The sequence below is a fragment of the Rhincodon typus genome, chromosome 40 (genome assembly GCF_021869965.1).
Source record: "Rhincodon typus isolate 14 chromosome 40, sRhiTyp1.1, whole genome shotgun sequence".
NCBI lineage: Eukaryota > Metazoa > Chordata > Chondrichthyes > Orectolobiformes > Rhincodontidae > Rhincodon > Rhincodon typus.
The window spans coordinates 15,685,244-15,710,808 of NC_063371.1; the positions used below are offsets into that span (position 1 = coordinate 15,685,244).

The 25,565-nt window shown below is 43.0% G+C and overlaps 1 protein-coding gene across 1 annotated transcript; it reads left to right on the forward strand.

The window, feature by feature from the left end:
• The first annotated feature begins 399 nt into the window (after nucleotides 1–399).
• aspdh (aspartate dehydrogenase domain containing) lies at nucleotides 400–24,532 on the forward strand. Its single transcript, XM_020511817.2, has 8 exons — nucleotides 400–497; nucleotides 4,534–4,633; nucleotides 5,456–5,600; nucleotides 8,370–8,454; nucleotides 13,113–13,262; nucleotides 13,652–13,878; nucleotides 21,771–21,928; nucleotides 24,393–24,532. The coding sequence occupies exons 2-8, from the start codon at nucleotides 4,579–4,581 to the stop codon at nucleotides 24,428–24,430; spliced, it is 858 nt and encodes a 285-aa protein (XP_020367406.2). The 5' UTR covers nucleotides 400–497; nucleotides 4,534–4,578; the 3' UTR covers nucleotides 24,431–24,532.
• Nucleotides 24,533–25,565: the final 1,033 nt, after the last annotated feature.

The window sequence follows — 25,565 nt, forward strand, 5'->3', positions numbered from 1 at the left end:
CATTGGAACGCATGCATTTATCAGCTGTAAAAATATTGAGGCGAGTGAAAAATTACCATTTGACTGACAGTCAGCAATCGTCCTGCCCAGTATTGAGAAGTCTGTTGATCTTCCACTCAGTGTAGGAAGACAAAGAGGTGTGTGGATGAAAATATTGAGCGTCCACTGTGGGGAATATGGGGTGGATGTGTGGCAGGAGGTCGTATAATAAAACCTGTGAGAATTGGGAACCCGTCAGACAGGCTGCAAGCAGTCACTGAGGAAAGAAGGTCAGTGAGAGATGGGGGTATTGCTTTAAACAAGATGGGAGGCAGGGGATCAGCAATCCAATCATGTGACCATTCTTCTTTCACCATGACAATTTATTATTAACTTGTCAGGTGAAAGTCCACCTCTGTAGCTAGCAGCATTTTCCAAGCCTCGATTTAGTTCCAGTGATTCTGAAAGGATCTGAGGTTTCGAAGTGCTGGAACTCAGGCTGATCTTTCATTGCTGAGGTTTGTGCTGGGCAATCTGAATGTTTTGTGGCATGCATCCTGTCAACAGGTTCATTTGCAGTCTGGTTGTGGTCTCAACTTCACATTTCTGTCTGACTCCAATGACCCTTCACTCCCTTCTCTTTGAAAAATCTGCTCAACTCAAAAAAATTGGCTTAGTGGCAGGAGGCCAAGAATGCTGGTCAAAGGGTGTTTTAGGACTGGAATTTAATTTAGATATATGTAAGCTGTTACATTTTGGTAAAGCAAGCTAGGGCAGTTAATGGTAGGGTCTTGGGGAGTGTTGCTGAACAAAGAGACAAAGAGCAGGAGCATAGTTCCTTGAAAGTGGAGTCATAGGTAGACAGGGTAGTGAAGAAAGTGTTTGGTACATTTGCTTTCATTGATCAGATCTTTGAGTATGGAGGTGAGATGTCATGTTGCGACTGTACGGGACATTGGTGAGGCCACATTTGGAATACTGTGTACAATTTTGGTCTCCATGCTATTGGAAAGATGTTGTTAAACTTGAGAGGGTGCAGAAAAGATATACAAGGTTGTAGCCGTGACTGGAACATTCACAGTCAGGAATCACACAACACCAAGTTCTATTTGATAACACAAGCTTTTGGAGCCTCACTCCTTCTTCAGGTATTAGTGAGAGAGGTAATACCAGACACAATTTATAAGTAAAAGAACAAAGGGTCACACCACAGATCAAAATGTATTAAACAAACCTGTGTTGCTCTTAAATCTTTAATCAGTTAGAAGGTTTTAATTGATTAACATGTGCATGAAAATCCCTGAATTCCTTACAAGTCACAGTCCTGAGAGAACTAAAAGTTTTATCGGTGTAAAGAAGAGATGACATTTTAGGTCTGACAATGCATGTTAGGTGTGAGGCCGTTTTTAGAAACTGCTTGTGTTTTGGTTTGGAGTCAGTAAAGTAGGAATTTATAAAACTCCACATTGACTAACTGCCTATAAATTGTGTGCATTTTGAACAAAATAGAATGTATCTGCAAATACACATTCACCCCATAGAATAACGTTTGTGTGTGTGTGAGTGTGTGTGTGTGGGTGGGTGTGGAGAGGAGGAAGAGAGAGCACAAGACATGTCAGATCTTTGACATGGACACTACCATCACACGTGGGAACATCACCCACCACGTACACAGCAGATACACATGTCATTCAGCCAACTTTGTCTATCTCATACGCTGTAGGCAAAGATGCCCCGAGGCATGGTACATTGGCAGAACCATGCAGACGCTATGACAACGAATGAATGGACACCGAGCAACAATCGCCAGATAGGAATGTTCCCTCCCAGTAGGGGAACACTTCAGCGGTCAAGGATATTCAGCTTCAGATATTTGGGTATACGTCCTCCAAGGCAGACTTCGAGATACACAACAACGCACAATCGCCGAGCAGAGACTGATAGCCAAATTTGGTACCCAGGAGGATGGCCTCAACCGGGATCTTGGGTTCATGTCACACTATAGGTGACCCCACCACACTACACACTCTCTCACACACACTCTGTCTCTCCCTCACACACACACTCTTTATCCTCCCTCTCTCACACACATGACTTGCAAATTATGGGGTGAATATGTATTTGCAGATACATTCTATTTAGTTCAAAAAGCACACAATTTATAAATAGTCAGTCAATATGGCATTTTATAAATTCCTACTTTAGAAATAAAACCAGTCTGACTCCAACCCAAAACACCAGCAGTTTCTAAAGAAGGTCTCACACCTAACATGCATTATCCGACATAAAATGTCACCACTTTTTTACACCGATAAAACCTTTAGTTCTCTCAGGACAGTGACTTGTGAAGAATTCGAGGATTTACATACACATATTAATCAATTAAAACCTTCTAACCGATTGAAGATTTAACGACATCTCAGGTTTGTTTAATACATCCTGATCAATGGTGTGACCGTTTGATCTTTTACTTATAAATTCTGTGTCTGATACTACCACTCTCACTAACACCTGAAGAATGAGCGAGGCTCCGAAACCTTGTGTTTTCAAATAAACCTGTTGGACTATAACCTGGTGTTGTGTGATTTCTGACCTTGTCCACTCTCGTCCAACACCAGCACCTCCACATTATGGAAGGTTTGAGTTATAGGGAGAGGCTTAATAGGCTGGAGCTTTTCTCCCTGGGGCATCAGCAGCTGAGTTGTGACCTTAAAGATGCTTATAAAATCATGAAGTTCATGGAGAGTGTAAATAGTCAAGGTCTTTGCCATCACGGTGGGGGAGTCCAAAACTAGAGGGCAAAGGTTTAATGTGAGAGTGGAAAGATCTAAAAGGGACCTGAGGAGCAACCTTTTCATGTGGACTATGGTGAGTGTGTGGAACAAGCTGCCAGAGGAAGTGGTGGAGGCAGGTACAATTACAACATTAAAAGGCTTCTGGATGAGTGTAAGAATAGGAAGATTTTAGAGGGAAGTGGACCAAATGCTGGCAAATGGAACTATGTCACATTGGTATGTCTGGTCGGCGTGGATGAGTTGGGCCGAAGGGTCCGTTTACATGCTGTGTGACTCTGTGCCTGGAGGCTTGTGTCCCATGGCATATCATTGATGCTGGGTTGCTTGCTGCTTGTCGGGTACATTACTGATTTTGATGCAAATGTAAGAGGTTAGATCTGTCAGTTTGCTGCTGATATTAAAATTGGTGGTGTGGTAAATAGTGACAGGGAAAAGTTTAGACTACAGGATGGTACAGAAGAGCTGGTGAGATGGGCAGAACAGTTGCAAATGGAGTTTATTCCTGGTAAGTATGAGGGAATGCATTTCGGGAGGACTAACAAGGACCCTGGGAGGAATGGAGGATCGGAGGGACCTTGGTATACACATCCAAAGAACCTTGAAGACAACAGGGCAGGCAGACAGGGTGGTTTAGAAGACATGTAGGATGCTTGGCTTTATTAGCTGAGGCACTGAATATAAGAGCAGGGAGATTATGATTAGCTGTATGAAACATTGGTTTGGTCGCAGCTGGAGTGCTGTGTGCAGTTGTGGTAACGACATTATAGAAAAGATGTGATTCACTGGGATGTTGCCTGGACTGGAGCAATTCAGCTATGAAGAGAGATGAGACAGGCTGGGCTTGTTTTCCTTACAGCAGAGAACACTGACCAGGATCTGACTGAAAAGTACAAAATTATGAAGGACGTAGATAGAGAAAAAAGTTTCCCCTTAGTGGAGGGACCAAAACAAGGAGGCATAGGTTCAAAGTAAGGTGCAGGAGATTTGGAGCAGATTTAAAGAAAAGAATTTTCACCCAGAGGGTGGTGGGTAACTGAATCTCATTGCCTGGAGGGGTGGTCAAGGCATCCATCACAATGTTGGAAATATTTAGATGAATGCTTAAAAAGCCGAAGCATAGCCAAGGCTATGGGCTAAATGCTAAGAAATGAAATTATAGCAGAAAGGCGCTTGACGACCAATATGATGACCTTCTGTGCTATAAGACTCTATGATTATGTCTCAGCCTTGATGTTATAGCACTGAAGTATTCCTGAAAGGTAATCATCAACTTTCCTCAGATTTTCAATGCGAGTGGCATGCCAGTTTACCTTTCATCTTAATGTGTTTTTTTTTGTGTGGCCCTGCATGTGCACAGCTTAGAAGAAACATTGGACTTGCTGTGGTAATGTAGAAACCATAGCTGTTGATTTATGTACAGCAAGATCTGACAAACAACAATTGGGTGAGACCTTGTGAAGTGAGCTCCTGGCAGGCGTTGACCGTATAGATCTGATAACTATAGCAATCACTGGCCAGAGCAAACACAGCCTTTGTCGACTGCTGTTAATATAAATGATCCATTCTATTTGTTCAGATAACAGCCTGATTTTAAGTCTGACACCATTGAATAGGCTTCCCACAACCTAGCTAATATGATGTTGTGGGATCTCGTAGCAATAAAAGTGCGACAGGGGAGAGCTGGGTTTGCCTGAGAAATGGAGCTGGCCTCATGGTATATGCAGAGTTGCTCCCATCATCTTCTGACTATGTCTTTCAGGAAAGTTGGCGAGCAGGGACGTGAGGAGCAGGATCAGAGGCTGCAATGGACCATGAGAGGAAGTCCCGGAGAATTGGGATCGTAGGTTTCGGTCACTTAGGTAGGTTGAAAGAAAGAAAATTTTGAATTTTTGACCACCTTTTGCATCCTTAGAACTTCCCAAGGAAGTTCACTGTCAATGAGGTTCTTTTGAAGTAATCAATCTTATAGAATCATGCCAGCTAGTTTGAGTACAGCAGGCTCCCAGAAACACAGAAGTAATAATGTTCAAAAATGTTTTTTTTTTGTAATGCTGTAATAATGGATGGATAAATGTGGGCCAGGATATCAAGCTAGCTCACCTGATGTTCTTCAAAATAGTGCTCTGGCATCTTTTCCATCCATCCAAGCAGCAGATGGCATGTCAGTTAAACAACACATCCAAAATACATTACCTGTGACAGTGCACTGCTTCCTCAGTCATGCACTGGATTGTCAGCCTAGATATAAATGCTCCAGTTTTGGAGTGGGACTGACCTGGGAACATGGTGACTCAGAGGTAAGACCGTTTCATATTGAGCCATAGCTGACATGCCACTTGGATTTGCATTTCGATAGTACCTTTCACATCCTCAGCATGTCCCAGAGACTGCACAGTCAATGCAATTTGTTTTGAGCACAGGCGACCATTGGAATGTGGGAAAGCTCCCCCAAACAGCTACGTGATAATTCATATCTGCCTTGTAATGTTGGTTCAGGGACCAGTATTAGCCAGAAGACTGGAGAAAAGTCCACTGATAAATGGAATCACTCAATAGTGGCTTTGCAGTGAAATCTCTGAACAGCTGCTGTTCAGCTGAGATCCAGAGGAAAGGACAACAATAAGTTTTTATGTTGGAGAGGAGTATAAATGGTCAAATTCTTCACTTTTCCTCATTTGCAGGTCAGTACCTGACAGAGATGATTGAGGAACAGGGGCATCAGTATGGCCTTGAACTGGCCTTTGTGTGGAACAGAAACCAGAAAAAGATGGAAGGGAAAGTTCGAAAGGAAGTGCAGCTGGAGGATCTCAGCATGTTTGTTGAGCGGTGAGTGAACTCACTTTCTTATGAAATAAATAAAATAGCCCTAGCTGTAGTATTGTGTCCAATTCTCAGCACACACTTTAAGAAAGACATCTTAGGCGCTGAAAGAGTTTATAAGAGATTCACCCAAGTGAGTGACAGAGCGACAGAAGGATTAAAAAATTGTACTAGCTAGATGGAAGTTGATGGAACATGAGGACAGGGAGGGAAGAAATTTTCTGTTGAGTGGTGCTGGAAAAGCAGAGTGATTGAGCAGTGCCTTAGAGGCATAGAGTCATACAGCACGGAAACAGACCCTTCAGTGCAACTTGTCTGTGCTGACCAGATATTCCAAGCTGGTCTAGTCCCATTTGCCAGCGTTTGACCTATACCCTCTAAACTTCCTAATCTTATAGCCATCCAGAAGACTTTTAAATGTTGTAATTGTACCATCCTCCACTTCTTCCTCTGGCAGCTCATTCCATACACGTGCCAACCTTTGTGTGAAAAAGTTACTCCTCAGGTCCTTTTTAAAATCAATCCTCTCTCACCTTAAACCTAGCCCCCCTAGTTTTGGACACCCCCAACTTCAGAAAAAGACCTTGGCTATTCACTCTATCCATGCCCATTGTGATTTTATAAAATTCTATAAGATCACCCCTCAGACTCTGACACTCCAGGGAAAAAGCCCCAGCCTGTTCAGCCTTGCCCTATAACTCAAACCTTCCAGTCCCAGCAACATCCTTGTAAACCTTTTCTGCACCCTCTCAAATTTAACAATATCCTTCCTATGGAAGGGCATCCAGAATTGTACGCAGCATTCTAAAAGTGGCCTCACCTATGTCCTGTTCAATATAATGTCCAACTCCTGCACTCAATGTTCTGACCAATGAAGGCAAGTGTGCCAAATACCATCTTCACCACCCAGTCTTTCTGTGACTCCACTTTCAGCGAGTTATGTCCATGCACCCCTAGGTCTCTTTGTTTGGGAACACTCTCCAGGGCCCTACTATTAACTGCATAAGTCCTGCCCTGTTTTGCTTTACCAAAATACAACACCTCACATTTATCCAAATTAAACTCTATCTGCCATTCCTTGACCCATTGGCCCATATGAGACAACCTTCTTTGCTGTCCACTACACCACCTATTTTGGTGTCATCTGCAAACTTACTAACCAAGCATCTGATATTCACATCCAATTAATTTATATAAATGACGAAAAGCAGTGGACCCAGCACAAATTCTTATGGCACACCACTGGTCACAGGCCTCCAGCCCAAAAAGCAGCCCTCCACCACCACCCTCTGTTTCCTACCTTCAAGCCAATTTTGTATCCAATTGGCGAGCTTCTCCTGGTTCCCATGTGATCTAACCTCACAAACCAATCTACCGTGCAGCACCTTGTGGAATGCTTTGCTGAAGCCCATACAGACAACATCTACCGCTCTGTCTTCACTGATCTTCTTTGTCACCTCTTCAAAAAAAATTCAATCAAGTTATTGAGGTATGATTTCCCACACACAAAACCATGTTGCCTAACCCTAATCAGTCCTTGCTTTGCCAAATACATGTAAATCCTGTCCCTCAGGATTCCCTCCAACAACATACCAGCCACTGACATCAGGCTCACCAGCCTATAGTTCCCTGGCTTTTCCTCACAGCCTTTCTTAAATAATGGCACCACATTAACCAACCTCCAGTCCTCTGACACCTCACCCTTGGCTATTGATGATACAAATATTTCAGCAAGGTGCCCAGCAATCACTTCCCTAGCTTCCCTCAAAGTTTGGGAAAATACCTGATCAGGTCCTGGGGATTTATCCACCTTTATGCATGTTAAGACCTCCAGCACCTCTTCTTTTGTAAAATGAACTCTTTCCAAGACATCACTATTTGTTTCCCCAAGTTCCCTAGTTTCCTTGTCCTTCACCACAGTAAATACTGATGTGAAACATTTATTTAGTATCTCACCCATATCTTGTGGTTCCATATATAGAAGGCCATGTTGATCCTTAAAGGGGCTGTATTCTCTCCCTCGTTACTCCTTTCCTCTTCATGTACTCATAGAAGCTTCTTTTGATTCTCCCTAGCTCTATTTGCCAAAATTATCTCGTCTTATTTTTGGCCTCCTGATTTCCCTCTTAAGTATACTCCTATTGCCCTCATCCTCTTCTCAGGATTCACTCGATCTCTGCTGTCTATACCTGACATATGCCCCTTTCTTTTCCTTGACCAGAGCCTCAATTTCTCTAGTTGTCCAGTCTTGCCCTTCACCCTAACAGGAACATACTGTCTCTGACCTCTCATTATCTCATTTTGAAAGGCCTCCCACTTCCCAACTGTTCCTTTACCTGCAAATAGCTTCCCCAATCAACTTTTGAAAGTTCCCGTCTAATACTGTCAAAATTGGCCTTACTCCAATTTAGAACTTTATCTTTTTAAAGAGTTCTATCCTTTTCCATAACTAGTTGAAAACTAGTAGAATTGGGCTGAAGGAGGCCCTGAGATGTTTGTTGAATGCACCTCCAGCCAACTGATCAAGAGCATTCTGTTCTCAGTCCCCAGGAAAAGATGGAGCATGAGTGTCAAAAGTCACCACCTTATCCTGATGGGATTTGTGTTATGACATTATTGTTTGGCATTGTTTACCTCTGCCCCTGTCTGAGGTCTTGACTTTACAATGAAGCTTCTCCTGCTATTGGGGAAACCCAGTATTGAAGTATTTTTGCTGTTTGATGATTTTCACATTGTTTCCTTGGATGATTATTATTGGCTGTTTCTTTTCCTCAGATGTGCTGACCTCATTGTGGAAGTAGCTCATCCTCAGATAATAAAGGATTATGGTGAGGAGTTTCTTAAACATGCGGATTGTATGGTATGTTTCCCTTTCCAGTTTGTCAATACCTGTCACTGGACCCAACTGGTCGCAGAGTAAATCTAGATTATTCTCTCTCTTAGTGGAGACCAGGCTGGGAAGTGAGATAGAATCATAGAATTTTTTACAGTACAGAAGAACACCATTTGACCCATTGTGTCTGTACTAGCTCCCAAACCAGCTACACAGCTCGTCCCACTCTCCAACCCTGTCTCCATAGTCCTCTAACTTCATCCCTTTCAAATATATATATCCATGTTTCTTTTGAAACCTCGTAGGGAGTCCACCTCTACCACTCTCCCAGGCAGCGCATTCCAAATCCTGAGTAAAGAACTTTCTTCTCATCTCACTCCTAGCTCTCTTGCTGACAATCTTGAAACTGTGACCCCTAGCTACTGACATGCCAACGAGTGGAAACAGAATATCCTTCTTCACCCTGTCAAAATTTTTCATAATTTTGAACACCTCAATAAAGTCATTCATAATCTGTCTCCTAAATGCAGTTAAACTAAAAACATTGTTCTTCTCTGTTTGTGTCTCATTGAAAATCTTAGCTCCCATTCCATAAACAACATTTCATGGATGACAACAACAGCATAAAGGATCTTTAATAAAGAAACATTGCAAATCAATTAATAGAGTTAGGGTCAAGAAAAGACATTGGATTAAAAGTGGAGAGATTTAGCCAGGCAACCTAATACAGTGGGAGTTTTCAAGGAGAAAAAATGAGGCAAAGAGAAGAAGAAGCCTTAAGAAAGACAACTGCAGAGAGTGCATTCTGACCAAATGGTGACATGGCTGTCCTTGGTGAGGTGAGGGGCATGGGCCTCCTGAAAGTGAGAGCCTCTGTGTGATTCCCAATGACACTACTGCCTGTTGGATACTTTCAGTTATCACATGGCAATGACCACTCCATTCAAACCAGGCCAGTTCAACTTGGGGCTGAAAGGGTGACGGAATCTGCAGGTGATATCTTACTGGGGAGGGTAAATAGTAAGTGATGGTTGCCCCAGTTCAGAATCTGTACTGACAGGGTATTTCCTGATTCTACTGGAGCAATGGGGATGTAACTTGGAAGGAATGTTTCCACCCAGGCAGTTATGAGAACAGGGAATGTCACACAACAGTCTTATCAGTGGGAACACAACAACCTCCAGGGAACAGGACTTAAACAGATGGTGAACTGAGGTACAGGCTCAGCGAGTTGAGTGGTCTCATTCTGTACTGTAAATTCCATCTTTCAAGATCAAGACTTTAAAAAAAACAGCTTGCACCTTTCAACCTTACAGACTAAACAGTTAAAAAGACTCGCTTCTCACCAAGTCACTAAGAAATTTCAACACATGAGACACTATAGTTGGGACAATCCCATTTGGTGGAACATAGAACAGTATGGCACAGTACAGGCCCTTTGGCCCACGATGTTGTGCCTAGCTTTTATCCTAAACCTAAGGTCTTTCTAACCTCCACCCCTACCTTATACTATCATCCATATGCCTATCTAATAGCCGCTTAAATGCCCCTAATGAGGCCGACTCCACTACCCTCTCCGGCAATGCATTCCACGCCCCTACCACTCTGAGTAAAGAACCTACCTCTGACGTCTCCCCTATATCTAGCTCCACTCACTTGAAAACTATGCCCCCTCGTAATAGCTACCTCCACCCTAGGAAAAAGTCTCTGGCTGTCCACTCTATCTATACCTTTGATCGTTTTGTACACCTCTATCAAGTCACTTCTCATCCTTCGTCGTTCTAAAGAGAAAAGCCCTAGCTCTCTCAACCTTTTCTCGTAAGACCTTCCCTCCATTCCAGGCAACATCCTGGTAAATCTCCTCTGCACCTTTTCCAACGCTTCCACATCTTTCCTGTAATGAGGCGATGTGACCGAATCAGGCTTTTGTATAGCTGGAACATAACTTCACGGCTCTTGAACTCAATCCCTCTATTAATGAAAGCTAACACACCATACGCCTTCTTAACAACTCTATCCACCTGGGTGGCAGCTTTCAGGGAACTGTGAACATGAACCCTAAGATCCCTCTGCTCCTCCACACTGCCAAGAATCTTTCCGTTAACCCTGTATTCTGCTTTCAAATTTGTCCTTCCAAAATGAATCATCTCACTCTTTTCAGGGTTAAACTCCATCTGCCGCTTCTCAGCCCAGCTCTGCATCCTATCAGTGTCCCTTTGTAACCTAGAACAGCCCTCCGCAATATCCACAACTCGACCCACCTTCGTATCATCCGCAAACTTACTAATCCACCCTTCCACTCCTACATCCAAATCATTTACAAAAATCACAAATAGAAGAGGACCCAGAACAGATCCTTGTGGTACACCATTCGTAACTGAGCACCATGTTGAATATTTTCCATCCACTACCACCCTTTGTCTTCTAAGGGTCAGCCAATTTTGAATCCAATCTGCCACATTTCCCCGTTTCCCATGCCTCCTTACTTTCTGCATGAGCCTACCATGGGGAACCTTATCAAATGCCTTTCTTAAATCCATGTATGCCACATCCACTGCTCTACCTTCATCCAGGTGTTTGGTCACCTCTTCAAAGAATTCAATAAGGTTTGTGAGACATGATCTACCCCTCACAAATCCATGCTGACTATCATGAATCAAACTGTGCCTATCCAAGTGATCATAAATCCTATTTCTCAGAGCCCTTTTTGCCCACCACTGAACTAAGACTAACTGGGCTGTAATTTACGGGGTTATTCCTATTCCCTTTTTTGAACAAGGGAATGACATTTGCCACTCTTCACTCTTCCGGCACTATACCTGTGGACAGTGAGGACGAAAAGATCATCACCAAAGGCCCTGCGATCTCTTCCTCGCTTCCCATAGAGTCCTTGGATAAATCCCATCAAGCCCAGGGGATTTATCTACCTTCAAGTTCCTCAAAATTTCTAGTACATTTTCCTTACTAACATCCACCTCCTCTAGCCTACCAGCCTGTTTCACACTGTCCTCCTCTACAACTAGGTCCCTCTCCGTTGTGAATACCAAAGAAAAGTATTCATTAAGGACTTCTCCTATCTCTTTAGGCTCTGTGCACAAATTCCCCTTACAATCCTTGATCGGCCCTACCCTTACTCTGGTCATTCTCTTATTCTTCACGTATGTGTAAAAAGCCTTGGAGTTTGCCTTGATCCTATCTGCCAAGGTTTTCTCATGCCGCCTTATAGCTCTCCTAAGCACTTCCTTCAGCTCTTTCCTGGCTAACTTGTATCCCTCTAGAGCCTTTTCCGTTCCTTGTTTCCTAAACCTTATGTAAGCCTCCTTCTTCCTCTTAACTCGTTGTTCAACCTCTCTCGAGAACCAAGGCTCCCTCACTCGACCGCATCTTCGCTGCCTGCTAGGGACAAACATATCGATCACACGCAGTATGCATTCCTTAAACAATCTCCACATTTCTATAGTGCTCTTCCCTGACAGCATTTGTTCCCATTTTATGTTATCCAGTTCTTGCCTGACAGAATTATAATTACCCTTCCCCCAATTATAAACCTTACCCTGCTGTATGTACCTATCCTTTTCCATGACGATTGTAAAAGTAACAGAGTTATGATCACTACTGCCAAAATGCTCTCCTACCAACAGGCCTGACACTTGGCCCAGTTCATTGCCAAGCACCAAATCCAAAGTGGCCTCTCCTCGTGTTGGTCTATCTATGTAGTGTCAGGAATCCTTCCTGAACGCACTGGACAAAATCGGCTCCATCTAAACTATTACAACTGAAAAGTTTCCAATCAATATTTGGAAAGTTGAAGTCACCCATGACTACAACCCTGTGACTTCTGCACCTTTCCAGTATCTGCCTCCCAATCTGCTCCTCCACTTTTCTGCAACTATTATGGGGTCTGTAAAAAACCCCCAACAAAGTGACTGCTCTTTTCTTGTTCCTGACCTCAACCCAAACTGACTCTGTAGACATATCATTCTCGAACTGCCTTTCAGTAGCTGCTATACTAGCCCTGACTAGCAATGCCACTCCCCGCCTCTTTTACCACCCTCCCTATTTCTTTTAAAGCATCTAAATCCCGGAACTTCCAATAACTGTTCCTGTCCCTGAGTTACCCAAATTTCTGTAATGGCCACAACATCGTAGTTCCAAGTACTGACCGATGCTCTAAGTTCATCCGCCTTATTTCTGATACTTCTAGCTTTGACGTATACACACCTCAAACCATCACTATGTCCACAATTACGCTCCATCGACCGCATTTCTTTATTAACAACCTCACTCCCTGTTGTGTCTGTTGGAAGGCTGAATATCATCCTCTGAATTAGAAATCTGGTTCCCCACCCCCTGCCAATCTAGTTTAAACCATCCCGTACAGCTCTAGCAAACCTCCCTCCCAGGATATTTGTGCCCTTCCAGTTCAGGTGCAACCCGTCCTTACTGTACAGGTCCCACCTTCCTCAGAATGTGCTCCAATTATCCACATAATGGATGCCCTCCCCCCTCACCAGCCCTGTTGCCACGTGTTTAGCTGCACTGTCTCCCTATTCCTTACCTCGTTATCAAATGGCACCAGTAGTAATCCAAAGATAACTACCCTGTTTGTCCTGGAGTGGCCCAGGTGCCAATTTATTGCATTTCCCAATGTTTTCCACACTGGAATGATTCTTTATATCCCACAGGCTGGTTCTCCTACTGCATTTGCCGAACAGGGAGTGGATACTAAATGTCGAGAGGCAGCTAGCAGATATGGACACACCCTGTACATACCCAGCGGAGCACTCTGGGGGGCAGAGGATATCCAAAAAATGGCTAACAGAGGAACTCTGAAGGTGAGCAGTAGTAGTCTACAGCAACTAAGCACTGTTTCTCAGTGGGGTCAAAGAATATTCGACTTTTGCTGATCCCTCTAAAGTATAACTGTCTCAAGTTGCTTAGTCACTCAAGACTCCAGGCAGCAGTTCTGATCACAACAAGTTAGAAGATGTGAAGAATACCAGAGGGAACTGAGGCATTAATTTGGAGATGGTGATAATCTAAACATAGAGGGTTGGAGTAACATATGTCTAACATGTGGAGTGTGTGTGTCGAGGTAGACGGTCAAAGGATCTTACATCAAGTTTGGAAAAGGCCTGTTTGTACTGCCCTGTACTAAAAGGACTCTTTGGCAGGACTGAATGGGCAAGACTGACTTCTATTTGACCTTTGCCCGTTTCTACAGGGCCTGAAGGTGACAATGAGCAAACATCCAGACAGCTTCAAGCTGCGAGGTCACCTGCAGGAGCTGAAGGAAAGCATGAAGGGCCAGCGGGCTGTGCTGTATGATGGGTCAGTGAGGAACTTGTGTGAGCTTGCACCAAACAACGTGAATACCATGGCTGCTGCAGCCATGGCCGGACACACTCTGGGCTTTGACTGTGTGCAAGGCAGCCTGGTGGCTGATCCTGGGTAGGTACCCATTCCGCACTATCGGACATTCATTCCAAAACATGGGAGCCAAGCTGACCTTTCAATAGGACTAAGTGTTATTGCTAACAAAGTGGGATATAGGGAAACAGCCAGAAGTTAGTCCTCAAAATAATAGGATTTATACCATTACAGTCAGATAGACAAAAGTTTAGTGGTAGCTGTTATTAGCAGTAATGAAACATACACTGAGCACGTACAATATCCTTAAACAGAAGACAATCTCAGGAATTCATGGACTATCAAAAGTGTGATAACTGGAGTTCAGAGTCATTTTGTTCCTGTTAGAGTGAAAGATAAGACTGGTAGGATTAGAGAGCAATGGACGAATAAAGATGTTGATTCTTGTCAAAAACAAAAAAGGAATTGTATATTTCTTGAACAGTATAAAAAGTGTAAAGGCATTCTTAAGAGGGAGATCAGGAAGGCAAAAAGAGGATATGAGAAAGCCCTGGCAAATAAGGTTCAGGATAATCCATAAAGATTCTATAAATACACTAAGAGTAAGAGAACAACTAGGGAGAGAGTAAGGCCGCTTAAAGATCAAAGAGGTCATCTTTGTGTTGAACCACAGAAGATGGGAAAGATATTAGATGAATATTTTGTGTCAGTTTTTACTATGGAGGAAGAAATGGAGACTACAGAACTCAGGGAAATAAATATTGATGCTTTAAAAACAGTTCACATTACAGATGCGGAAGTGCTGGAGGTCTTAGTAAATATAATGGATAAATCTCCAGGACCTGATCTACCATATCCCAAGACATTGAGGGAAGTTAGGGAAGAAATTGTGGGGCCTCTTGCAGAAATATTTGTATCACCTATAACTACGGGTGAGGTGCCCGATAACTGCAGAGTGGTTAATGTTGTGCCTTTGTTTAAGAAGGGTTGTAAGGACTTGGTGCTGGGTGAGTCATTGGAAGTGCTTCTGAAAGATAGGATTTATATGAATTTGGAGAGGCAAGGAATGATTAGGGATAGTCAGCATGGTTTTACACAAGGGAAATCGTGTCTCTCTAACTTGATTGAGTTGTTTTTAAAGAAGTAGCCAAGAGGATTGATGAGGCCAGAATGGTAGACCTTGTTTACTTGGACTTTGGTAAAGCCTTTGACAAGATTCCGCATGATAGATTAATGAGTAAGGTTGGGTAACATGGGATTCAGGGTGAGCTTGTCAATTGGGTACAAAATTAACTTAATGGCACGCAACAGAGTGTGATAGTGGAAGGTTAGTTTTTGGACTGGAGGCCTGTGACCTGGAGTGTTCCATGGGGATCGGTGCTGGATCCAATTTTGTTTGTCATATGAATACCTTAGATGAGAATATAGAAGGCATTGTTAGTAGACTTGCGGATGACACCAACATTGGTGGTATAGTGCACAGTGAAGAAGGTTATTTAAGATTACAAAGTAATCTTGATCAGTTGGATCAATGGGCTAAAGAGTGGCAGATGGAGTATAATTTGGTTAACTATGAGGTATTGTATTTTGGTGAAACAAACAAGCGCAGGACTTATCCAATTAAAAGTAGGGCCTTGGGTAGCATTGGGTCACCTAGGGGTTCAGATGCATGATTCTTTGAAGTTTGTGTCACATGCAGACAGGGTGCTTAAGAAGGCATTTAGCACCCTTACCTTCATTGTGCAGACCTTTGAGTATCGGCATTGGGAAATTATGTTGAGATTGTACAAGAGGTGAGGCCTTTTGTGGAAAACTCTGTCCAATTCTGGTCGCTCTGTTATAGGAAGGATATTAGTAAATTGATGAGGATTCACAAAAGATTTATCAGGATGTTGCCAGGAATGGAAGGTTTGAGTTATCAGGAAAAGCTATATGGGCTGGGACTTTTTTCACTGGAGCATAGGAGGTTGAGGAATGACCTTTTCGAGATTTAGAAAATTATGAGGTGTATAGATATGATGAATGGCTTGTGTCATTTCCCTAGGGTAGGGAATTTCAAGACTAGATGGCATATTTTTAAGTTGAGAAACATTTAAAAAAGACATGAGAGGCAATTTTTTTTACACAGATTGTGGTTCTTCTGTGGAATGAGCTTCCAGAGGAAGTGGTGGATGCAGGTACAGTTACAATGTTTAAAAGACATTTAGATAACATATGAATGAGAGGTTTGGAGGATATGCAGTCAAGTGGGATTTTGGATTATGGTTGGCAAGGACTAATTGGACCGAAAGGTCTGTTTTCATTTTCTATGGCTCTATCAAAGACTGGTCTTATTTTTCCATCACCTTCAGCTTTCAATATTTATGACCCCTAAAGCAGATTTTTGCATATAAATGTTCCTATCTAGTCAATGCAAATACCTATCCATCATAAAGCTGACACAAAACACAACAGTTTGTACTTTGTGTATCTTGACTGAAGTACAAGAACAAAGAACAAAAAACAATACAGCATAGGAACAGGCCCTCCAGCCCTTCAAGGCTGCGCCGACACATTTTGTCCTTCCATACTAAAACTGTCTTCACTTGCACGATCCGTATCCCTCTGTTCCCTTCCTACTCATGTATTTGTCCAAGTGCTTCTTCAATGCAGCTATTGTGTTTGCTTCCACCACCTCCTCTGGCAGCGCGTTCCAGGAACTTACCACCCTTTGTGTAAAAAACCTGCCTCGCACATCTCTTTACAACTTCCCCCCGCATCTTGAACCTGTGTACCCTAGTAATTGACCCTTCCACCTGGGAAAAAGCCTCATACTTTCCACTCTATCCATGCCATTCACAAACTTCTATCAGGTCACCCCTCAACCTCCTGCATTCCAGTGAAAAAAAGCCCAGTCTATCCAACCTTTCTTCATTGCTAAAACACCCCACACCAGGCAACATCCTGGTAAACCTTTTTGTACCCTGTCTAAAGCATCCACATCCTTCTGGTAGTGTGGTGACCAGAACTGTGTGCAATATTCCAACAGTGGCTTAACTAAGGTTCTGTAAAGCTATAGCATAACTTGTCTATCCTTATACTTAATGCCCCTTCCAATGAAGGGAAACATGCCATAGGCCTTTTTTATCACCTTATCTACCTGCGCTGCTGCCTTCAGATCACTGTGGGCCTGCACACCCAGATCCCTCTGCATATCAATACTCCTCAGGGTTCTGCCATTCACTGTATAATTTCCACCTGTACTTGACCTTCCAAAATGCATCACCTCACATTTGTCTGGATTCAGCTCCATCTGCCATTTTTCTGCCCATGCCTCTAACTGATCTATATCCTACTGTATCCTCTGACAATCCTCCTCACTATCTGCAACTCCACCAACTTTTGTATCATCTGTAAGTTTACTAATTAGACCAGCTACATTTTCCTCCAAATCATTTAGATCACAAACAGCAGAGGTCCCAGCACAGATCCCGGTGGAACACCACTAGTCACAACCCTGCATTCTGGAAAGCATCTTTCCACCGCTATCCTCCGTCTCCTATGACTAAGCCAGTTCTGTACCCATCTTGCCCGCTCATCCCTGATACCATGTGACTTCACCTTTTGTACCAGTCTACCATATGAGGAAGGGTCTGAGTCCTGAGGAAGGGTCACCGGACCTGAAACGTTAACTCTGTTTTCTCCTCCACAGATGCTGCCAGACCTGCTGAGCTTTTCCAGCAACTTTGTTTTTGTACCATATGAGGGACATTGTAGATAACTGATGTCCATGTAGACAACATCAACCATTTTCTCTCATCGTCTTTGTCACCTCCTCAAAAAACTCGATCAAGTTAGTGAGGTTTCACCTCGCCCACACAAAACCACGCTGTCTATCACTAATAAATCTTTTTGCTTCTAATTTTGTTTAGGTCTGGTCCCTGAGAATCCTTTCCAATAATTTCACTATCACGGACGTGAGACTCACAGACTTGTAATTTCCATGATTATCCCTGTTACCCTTCTTAAACAATGGGACAACATTGGCTATTCTTCAGTTCTCTGGGACATCACCTGTGGCGCAAGAGGATGCAAAGATGTCTGAACATGCTCCAGCAATTTGTTCTCTTGCCTCCATTAATATTCTGGGATAGACCCCTTCAGGACCCACACCTCTTCCTTTTAATAGCAACTCAGCTCAGAAACTCGACACTCCCTTCCCTCAGATCATTCTCCATTGATTCCTTCTCTTTGGCGAATACTGACACAAAGTATTCGTTTAGGACCTCACCTACCTCTTCTGGCTCCTCACATAGATTCCCTCCATTGGCCCACCAGGTCATGTTATCACATCATCTGCCATTACACACTACCTATTGTTAGCCACTAACAGTCTCCATTAACAGCTATTCGCCTTCTTAGCTAGGTCGTTATCTACTCCTTTGTCTGTCCAACTGCTCTTCCCTATCTTTGGGCTCTACCCCACCTATCATTTACTCCTTACCCCCTCCCCCTACCCTATCTTCTGTATATAAACTGACATTTCCCTAGCTACCATCACTTCTGAGGAAGGGTCACCGGATTTGAAACGTTAACTCGGATTTTTCTTCACAAATGCTGCCAGACCTGCTGTGCTTTTCCTTCAACTTCTGTTTTAGTTTCTGATTTACAGCATCCACAGTTCTTTTGGTTCCCTCCTTTGTCCTTGTGTGGGCCAACCCTTTTCCTGGCTACCCTCTTGCTTTTTACATATGTATAAAAAGCTTTGGGATTCTCCTTAGTCCTGCTTGCTAACGACTTTTCATGTCCACTTTTAGCCCTTCTAATTCCTTGTTTAAGTACTTTCCTGATATACTTCAAGGACGTCTTCAGTTACCATCCTCGTAGATCTTATGTATGCTTCCTTTTTCTTTCTGACCAAGGTCATGACATCCCTGGTGATCCAAGCTTCACGTAATTTGCCATATCTATTCTTCATTCTCGCAGGAACGTGCTGCTCCTGAACTCTTATTAACTGCCGTTTGAAATACTCCCACATCTCCGATGTAGATTTACCCTCAAGCAGCCGCTTGAATCAACAGTCTCTAGTTCTTGCCTAATATTGTTGTAGTTTGCCTTCCCCCAGTGTAACACCTGCACCCCAGGGCTGCTGTTATCTCTGTCCATGAGTATCTTAAAACTCACAGTATTATGGTCACTACTCCCAAAATGCTCCCCACTGAAATTTCACTCACTTGGCCGGGCTCGTTTCCCAAAACCAGGTCCAGTATAACCCCTTCCCTGGTTGTACTGTTTACATATTGTGTCAGGAATCCCTTCTGAATGGTCCTTAAAAATTCTGCCCCATCCAAACTCTTCGCACAAAGTGAGCCCCAGTCAGTATAGGCGAAGTTAATATCACCCAACACAACAACCCTGCTGTTTTTACATCTTTCCAAAATCTGTCTACATATTCTTTCCTCTATCTCCTGCTGGCTGTAGGGAAGTCTATAGCATACCCCCAGTATTGTGATTTCACCTTTCCTCTTCCTGACTTCATAGAATCCCTACAGTGTGGAAACAGGCCCTTCAGCCCAACAAGTTCTACCCATATTGCCTTGCTGCACGAGTCCTCTGATGTATCTTCCCTAGGTACAGCTGTGAAATACCCCTTTACCAGTAATGCAACTACCCACCCCTTTTACCTCCCTTTCTATCACACCTGAAACATCTAAATCCTGGGACATTTAGCTGCCATTCCTATCCCTCTTTCAGCCAAGTCTCTGTAATCACTTTGATGTCATTGTTCCAAGTACTAACCAAAACTTTAGGTTCTTCTACCTTGCCTGTTATCCTTCTCGCATTGAAACACATGCATTTCAGACCACCTCCCCTGCTATTTTCAGCAGAGTTTCTCTGCCTGTTCTTGTTCTTAGCCATGTTTGCCTTGGTTTCCACCTCTTCCTCAATTTCTGCATCTACTGCCCTACTCCTCTGGTTCCAATCCCACTGCCGCACTAGTTTAAAACCTCCCCAACCACTTTACCAAGTATCCCCCCCCCAAGAAATTAATCAGTCCCAGTCCTGTCCAGGTGTAACCTGTTCAGTTTGAACAGGTCCCAACTCCCCCAGAACCGGTCCCGATGCCCCATGAATCTGAAACTCTCACCATGTTTTCAGTCACATGTTCATCCTGTATATCCTGCCATTTCTACTCTGTTCATGGCACCTGTAGTAATCCTGAGATAACTACTTTTGAGGTCTTACATTTCAACTTTCTTCCTCATTCTCTATATTCTGCATTTAGTAATATGATCCAAGGTGCTTACAGCACAGCAAACAAAAGTTTACAGTGAGTCACATAAGGAATCAGGACAGGGGACCAAACACTTGGTTAGAAACAAATGTTTTAAAGAGTGTTAAAGGAGGATAGAGAGAGACGGAGAGATTTAGGTTCAGAATCCCAGAACTTCAGTGGAAAGCTTAGTTGTCAACAACATAATGAAGGAGATCAGAGGTGCCTCGTTCTGGTCAGACTGCAACTTATAGTGGAGATCTGTGAGGCAGTAAGAGGTTCCAAAAATAGGGAAGAGTGGGACCATGGATGAATTTGAACAAAACAAAGAATATTTCAAAATAGTGGAATTTCTGAATCAATGTAGTTGAGTGAGTTTAACAGTGACAGGTTAAATGGAGTTAGCACATCTGCCAGAACTGGAGCCAGTATTCCTGTTGGAGTCCAAAGGTTGATAAGTCACCTGGACCTGATGGGTTGCATCCTAGGATTTTATAAGAAGCAGATAGTGGATGCACTGATGGTAATCTTCCAAGAATGCTTAGATTCAGAAAAAGCCCCAGATGATTTGAAATCTGCCATTTAGGGTGAATGGATTCAAAGGTTATGGGGAGAAAGCAGGATGAGGCTATTGAGTTGGACAATCGGCCATGATCATGATGAATGGCAGAACAGGCTTGAAGGGCCAAATGGTCTCCTGCTGCTCCTATCTTCTATCTTTCTATGATACAGTGAGTCTGTTGAGGGACACAGACAGGTTAAGCAAAAGGGCAAACCCTTGACAGATGGAATACAATGTGGGAAAATGTGAAGTAATGTACTTTGGCAGGAAGAATAAAGGAGTTGAATATTATGTTAATGGAGAAAGAGTGAAGTAAGCTGCTGCACAATGATATTTGGGGATCCTCATGCATGAGTCACAAAAGCTTATGTCCAAGTTAATTGAGTGATAGGGAAGATGAATGGAGTTTTGGCATTTATTTCAAAGAAAATGGAGAAGTCTTGTAAAGGTACTCACCAGACCACAGCTGGAATGCTGTGAGAAAGTACGAAGGAATGATATACTGCCATTGGAGGCAGTCCAGTGAAGGTTCACTAATTTGATCCTGGATATGGAGGGATTTTCTAATAAAGAAAGATTGTTTAGATTGGGCCTGTGCTCAAAGGAGACCTAATTGAAACATATAAGATTCTGAGGGATCTTAACAGGATGGAGGTTGAGTTGTTGTTTCCGTTTGTGCGAGAGTCTCAGACCAGAAGGCATAATCTCACAGTGAGGGTCACTCATTTAAGATGGAAATGAGGAGGATTTCTTTTTCTCTGAGATTAGTGAATCTGTGGGATACATGACCGCAGAAGAGATATTGAAGCTGGGTTGTTAAGTGTGTGCAGTGCTGAGATAGACAAAATTTTAATCAGTAAGGGAATCAAGGATTATATGAAAAGGTGGGAAACTGGAGTTGAGGGTTATCAGATCAGCTATGATCTCACTGAATAGCAGAGCATACTTGATGGGCTGAATGGCCTATTTCTGCTCCTATGTCTTATGGTTTAAGTGTAGCCAAAACTGGAACCATTATTTAAGGTACAGACTGATCAGAACTGGATCCGGTTTTGAAGGCGACGCCTGACCTGAACGGGTCACAGTATTCAAAATATTTTCAAATCTCCTTTGAATGAGTTTCTATTATAAATTGAAATTTTCTGTTTGACTCTGCAGCCTGTTGAATTTTCACATTGTGGATATTGAAGTAACTGGTCCAGTAAGCAAGTCCTCAGGCCGTGAGTTTACAGTGAAGACAAGCCGGAGGAACCCTGCCCCCCCAGGGGATGTGACAGGCATGGCTACTTATACTTCATTCTGGAGCAGTGTGCTCAGTAAGTACAAGATTGCAAATTACTCTCTTTGCCCAAATAGAGGTCAAGCAGCTTAATGTCTACTTTACTCTTTTGTTAGCTTGTGGAAGACCTGATGTTGTGATAAAGAGTAAAGTAAGTCACATTTATATAATACGTGCTCATACAGCAAAGTATATCAAAGTGTATTACAGGCAATGAAGATTTTGATTTTTTGATTTGTCACGATTGTTTCGCATAATCAACATCTGACAAATGAACAACTTGCATTCATATTGCACCTTAAATGTGTTAGATTTGGAACAAACTCCTTGAAGGACTTATAGAATCAGATTTTATAGGAACTCTTAAAAATTGGACACTTGGTTGAAAAGAACAAAACTTGCAGAGCTACAGGAAAAGAGCTGATCTGTCCAATAGTGGGTTGAAGTGCCTGTTCCTGTGCTGGCTCTTCTTTGTTCAATACACAAGCTGGCATGAGAATGACTGGCCAGCTTGTGTATTGTATGAACATAAGAAATAGGGGCAGGAGTAAGCCGTCTGGTTTGTCGAGCCTATTCTGCCATTCAATAAGATCATGTCTGATGTTTTTGTGGATTCAGCACCGCTTCCCACCCTCTCACCATAATCCTTAATTCCTTTACTATTCAAAAATCTATCTTTGCCTTAAAAACATTCAACGAGGTAGCAGCGTCAGCTGCTTCACTGGACAGGGAATTCCACAGATTCACAACCCTTTTTGGTGAAGAAGTTCCTCCTCAACTCAGTCCTAAACCTGCATCCCCTGATTTTGGGCCTCTGCCCCCTAGTTCTAGTTTCACTTGCCAGTGGGAACATCCTTCCTGCTTCTCTCTTATCTATTCCCTTCATAATTTTATATGTTTCTATAAAATTCCCAACCCTCACTAATTCTTCTAAATTCCAGTGAGTAAGATTCTATGACTCTACAGGGCACCCCACAGGAGCATAACGAAACATAAATCAATGAACAGCCACAAGAAGGCATCCAAAAGCTACAGCAACATTTTCAATCAGTATATCTTTGAGCCCTCCTGCACATTGTAGAGCTTTGGTATATTATTGACAAGAACCTGTGGTGTCTCGTTTTGAGCCCCATTCAGGTTCCTTTCTCCACCACTCACCTCCATCGAAGTAATCTTCTCAACAACAACATGTCAGCATTGCCAACAGCATTGACTGCTCTCCAGTTGCCGTCTTTCATAGCACAGGGAATTCTGGAATATTATTACAAAGAGAGGCCAAAGCACTGGAGATCTGCATTTTAATCAATGCAAGGTATTTAAGCACTTTTGAAAAAGAGTCATATTGAATTCAAAATGGTAACTCTGTTTCCCTCTGCACAGATTCTGCTAGCACCTTTCAAGCTCTTCCAGCAGTTTTTGCTTTTGTTTCAGATCTCCAGCACCCACAGTAGTTTACTTTCTATCAAAGTAATTACAAGTCCACTCAGACTTCCCCATTTTGAGAATTATTTGTCCATAGATGACTTGTGTCGCCATGGGATGGTGCACAGTTTTAAGCAGGTAGCCTTTGCTGCCCTCTCCTGGACTTGCATTGAGCTCACAACACTCAGGTTTTTACATGCCAATTTTGGCAAGTGTGTGAGACCAGAACATATTTCAAAAAAATTATAGGAGACAGGGTTCTGAGGAGATTTAACAGGATGCTTGCTGGGGTGGATATACTGAGCTACAGGGAAAAATTGGATAGGTTCAGGTTGTTTTCCTTAGAGCAGTGGAGGTTGAAAGGGGACCTGACAGAGGTGTATAAGCTTATGAGGGGCATGGATGGAGTGAATAGGAAGGCACATTTTCTATCAGTACAGGGGGCAAAAACCAAGGGCATAGGTTTAAAGGAAGAGTAGAAGGCTAAGAGGAGAGTTGAGGAGAAATACTTTCACCCAGAGGATGGTGGGAATCTGGAATTTGCTGCCTGAAAAGGGTAGTGATTCAAAAACTCTGCAACAGTGAAGCAGTATTCAGATATTCACTTGTAGCTCTGGCAGCAATGACAATATAGGCCAAAAGCTGGAAAATAGGATGAACATTATCAGGTCTTTGTTGGACACAATGAGCTGAATGGCTTCGTTTTTGCTCTAAATGTCTATGAGTATTATAACTTGAGTGATTTATGGAGTGATGGAGAAAACAGCTGGCTCGGAATCTAAACATGTAGGCCAAGTGAGAGCTGGCCAGAGTTCATCATCAAAGTTTGTTCCATAAACTAAATTGAGCAAAGACTGGGGAGCCCACAGGAATACTCTGATCCAAATATGAAGTATTAAAAGTGTTCTTCCTCTTATGAGTTGTCATCTCTGATCATGAGCAACAAAGTAGCTGTCATGGCCCAGGAAGCCTCACCTACTTGAAAATTGCAGGCTGCAGTTTACACTTGAGGGATTACTTACTTTGATCTGTTTGTTGAGTCGCTAACATTTTCCAACCCTTCATCACCCTTTCCTTAGATTGTACAGGTCATGGAGGCAAACTGTTTCTGTGCTGAGGAGTCATCCAGGTTGGCTGCACTGAGGAATAGAGTCGTCCTTTCAGGTCCTCAGAGGTACAACCATCTTGCAAAATCATAATAAAGTGCTGTTGCAAACTATTTCTCACATTGTGTTCACTTAGGTTTGTCGTACAGGAGCCTCTGTTTCACAGCCCATACACGGGAGGGTGGCTTACCCTGAGTTTAGGGAACAATACGGATTGGTCCTCAAAGTAACTGGGAGATACTGGTCCCAGCTGCAGGGGCACAGGGATTTGAATTAAAAGCGATTCTCAGTGATTGAGGCCATGAAGCTACCATTGACTGTCATGAAAATCTATCTAGTTTGTTAATGTCCTTGAGGGATAGAAATCTGCCGTCCTTACCCAATCTGATTTACATGTGACTCCATACCCACAGCAATGTGATTGACTTACAACTGCCCTCAGAAGTGCCCCAGTAAGAAAGGCAGTTGCGTTTTTAGGGATGTGCTAGTGAGGCCCTCAGGTGACTCTCAGGTGGGCTGGTGGTAATGGAGCAGCTTACAGGAGGGACAGAAACAAGTTCTAAAGGCTCAAGGAGCAATCATTATAGCTTCTGAAAGTTGCAGCACTGTAAGAACATTATTATTGACCTGTCATTGGTGACCACAGCTACCTTCTGCTTGCACATTGGAGGAGAATAACACATGTTTCAGCTTCCAGCCTCCCAACATTTAAATAATAATATTTCTAGATCTTTCTTGAGGAATGCATTTCACTTCGGAAATCAGGCATAGCTATCCAAGAATAGAAAATGGTTCAAAGTCTCCCAGATTTAATGATGCCCTGTGTAGATTAAGTTCTTGTTAGTCAAAGCTGAGATTCGTGTCCATTCTGAAGAGCTCCCATAGTGATTCATTAGTTAGGGGAACGAACAGACCAGCATTTCTTGGCCGCAGATGTGTCTCTAGGATGGTGCATTGGCTCCCTGGTTGCTGGGTCAGGGATATCACTGAGCGGCTGCAGGGCATTCTGAAGGGGCAGGTGACAAGACAGAAGTCATGGTATCCACTGGTACCAACGGTATTGGTAGAATGAGGGATGAGGTCTTGCGTCAAGAGTTTAGGGAGGTAGGCAGTATTTTAAAAGCAGGACCTCAAAGGTTGTAATCT

Excerpts from the sequence above, each read along its gene's own strand:
- aspdh (XM_020511817.2), top strand. The coding sequence starts at position 4,579 with ATGGACCATGAGAGGAAGTCCCGGAGAATTGGGATCGTAGGTTTCGGT. Across the intron at positions 4,634-5,455 it reads CGTAGGTTTCGGTCACTTAG|GTCAGTACCTGACAGAGATG; the intron begins GTAGGTTGAAAG and ends CCTCATTTGCAG. Across the intron at positions 5,601-8,369 it reads CTCAGCATGTTTGTTGAGCG|ATGTGCTGACCTCATTGTGG; the intron begins GTGAGTGAACTC and ends TCTTTTCCTCAG.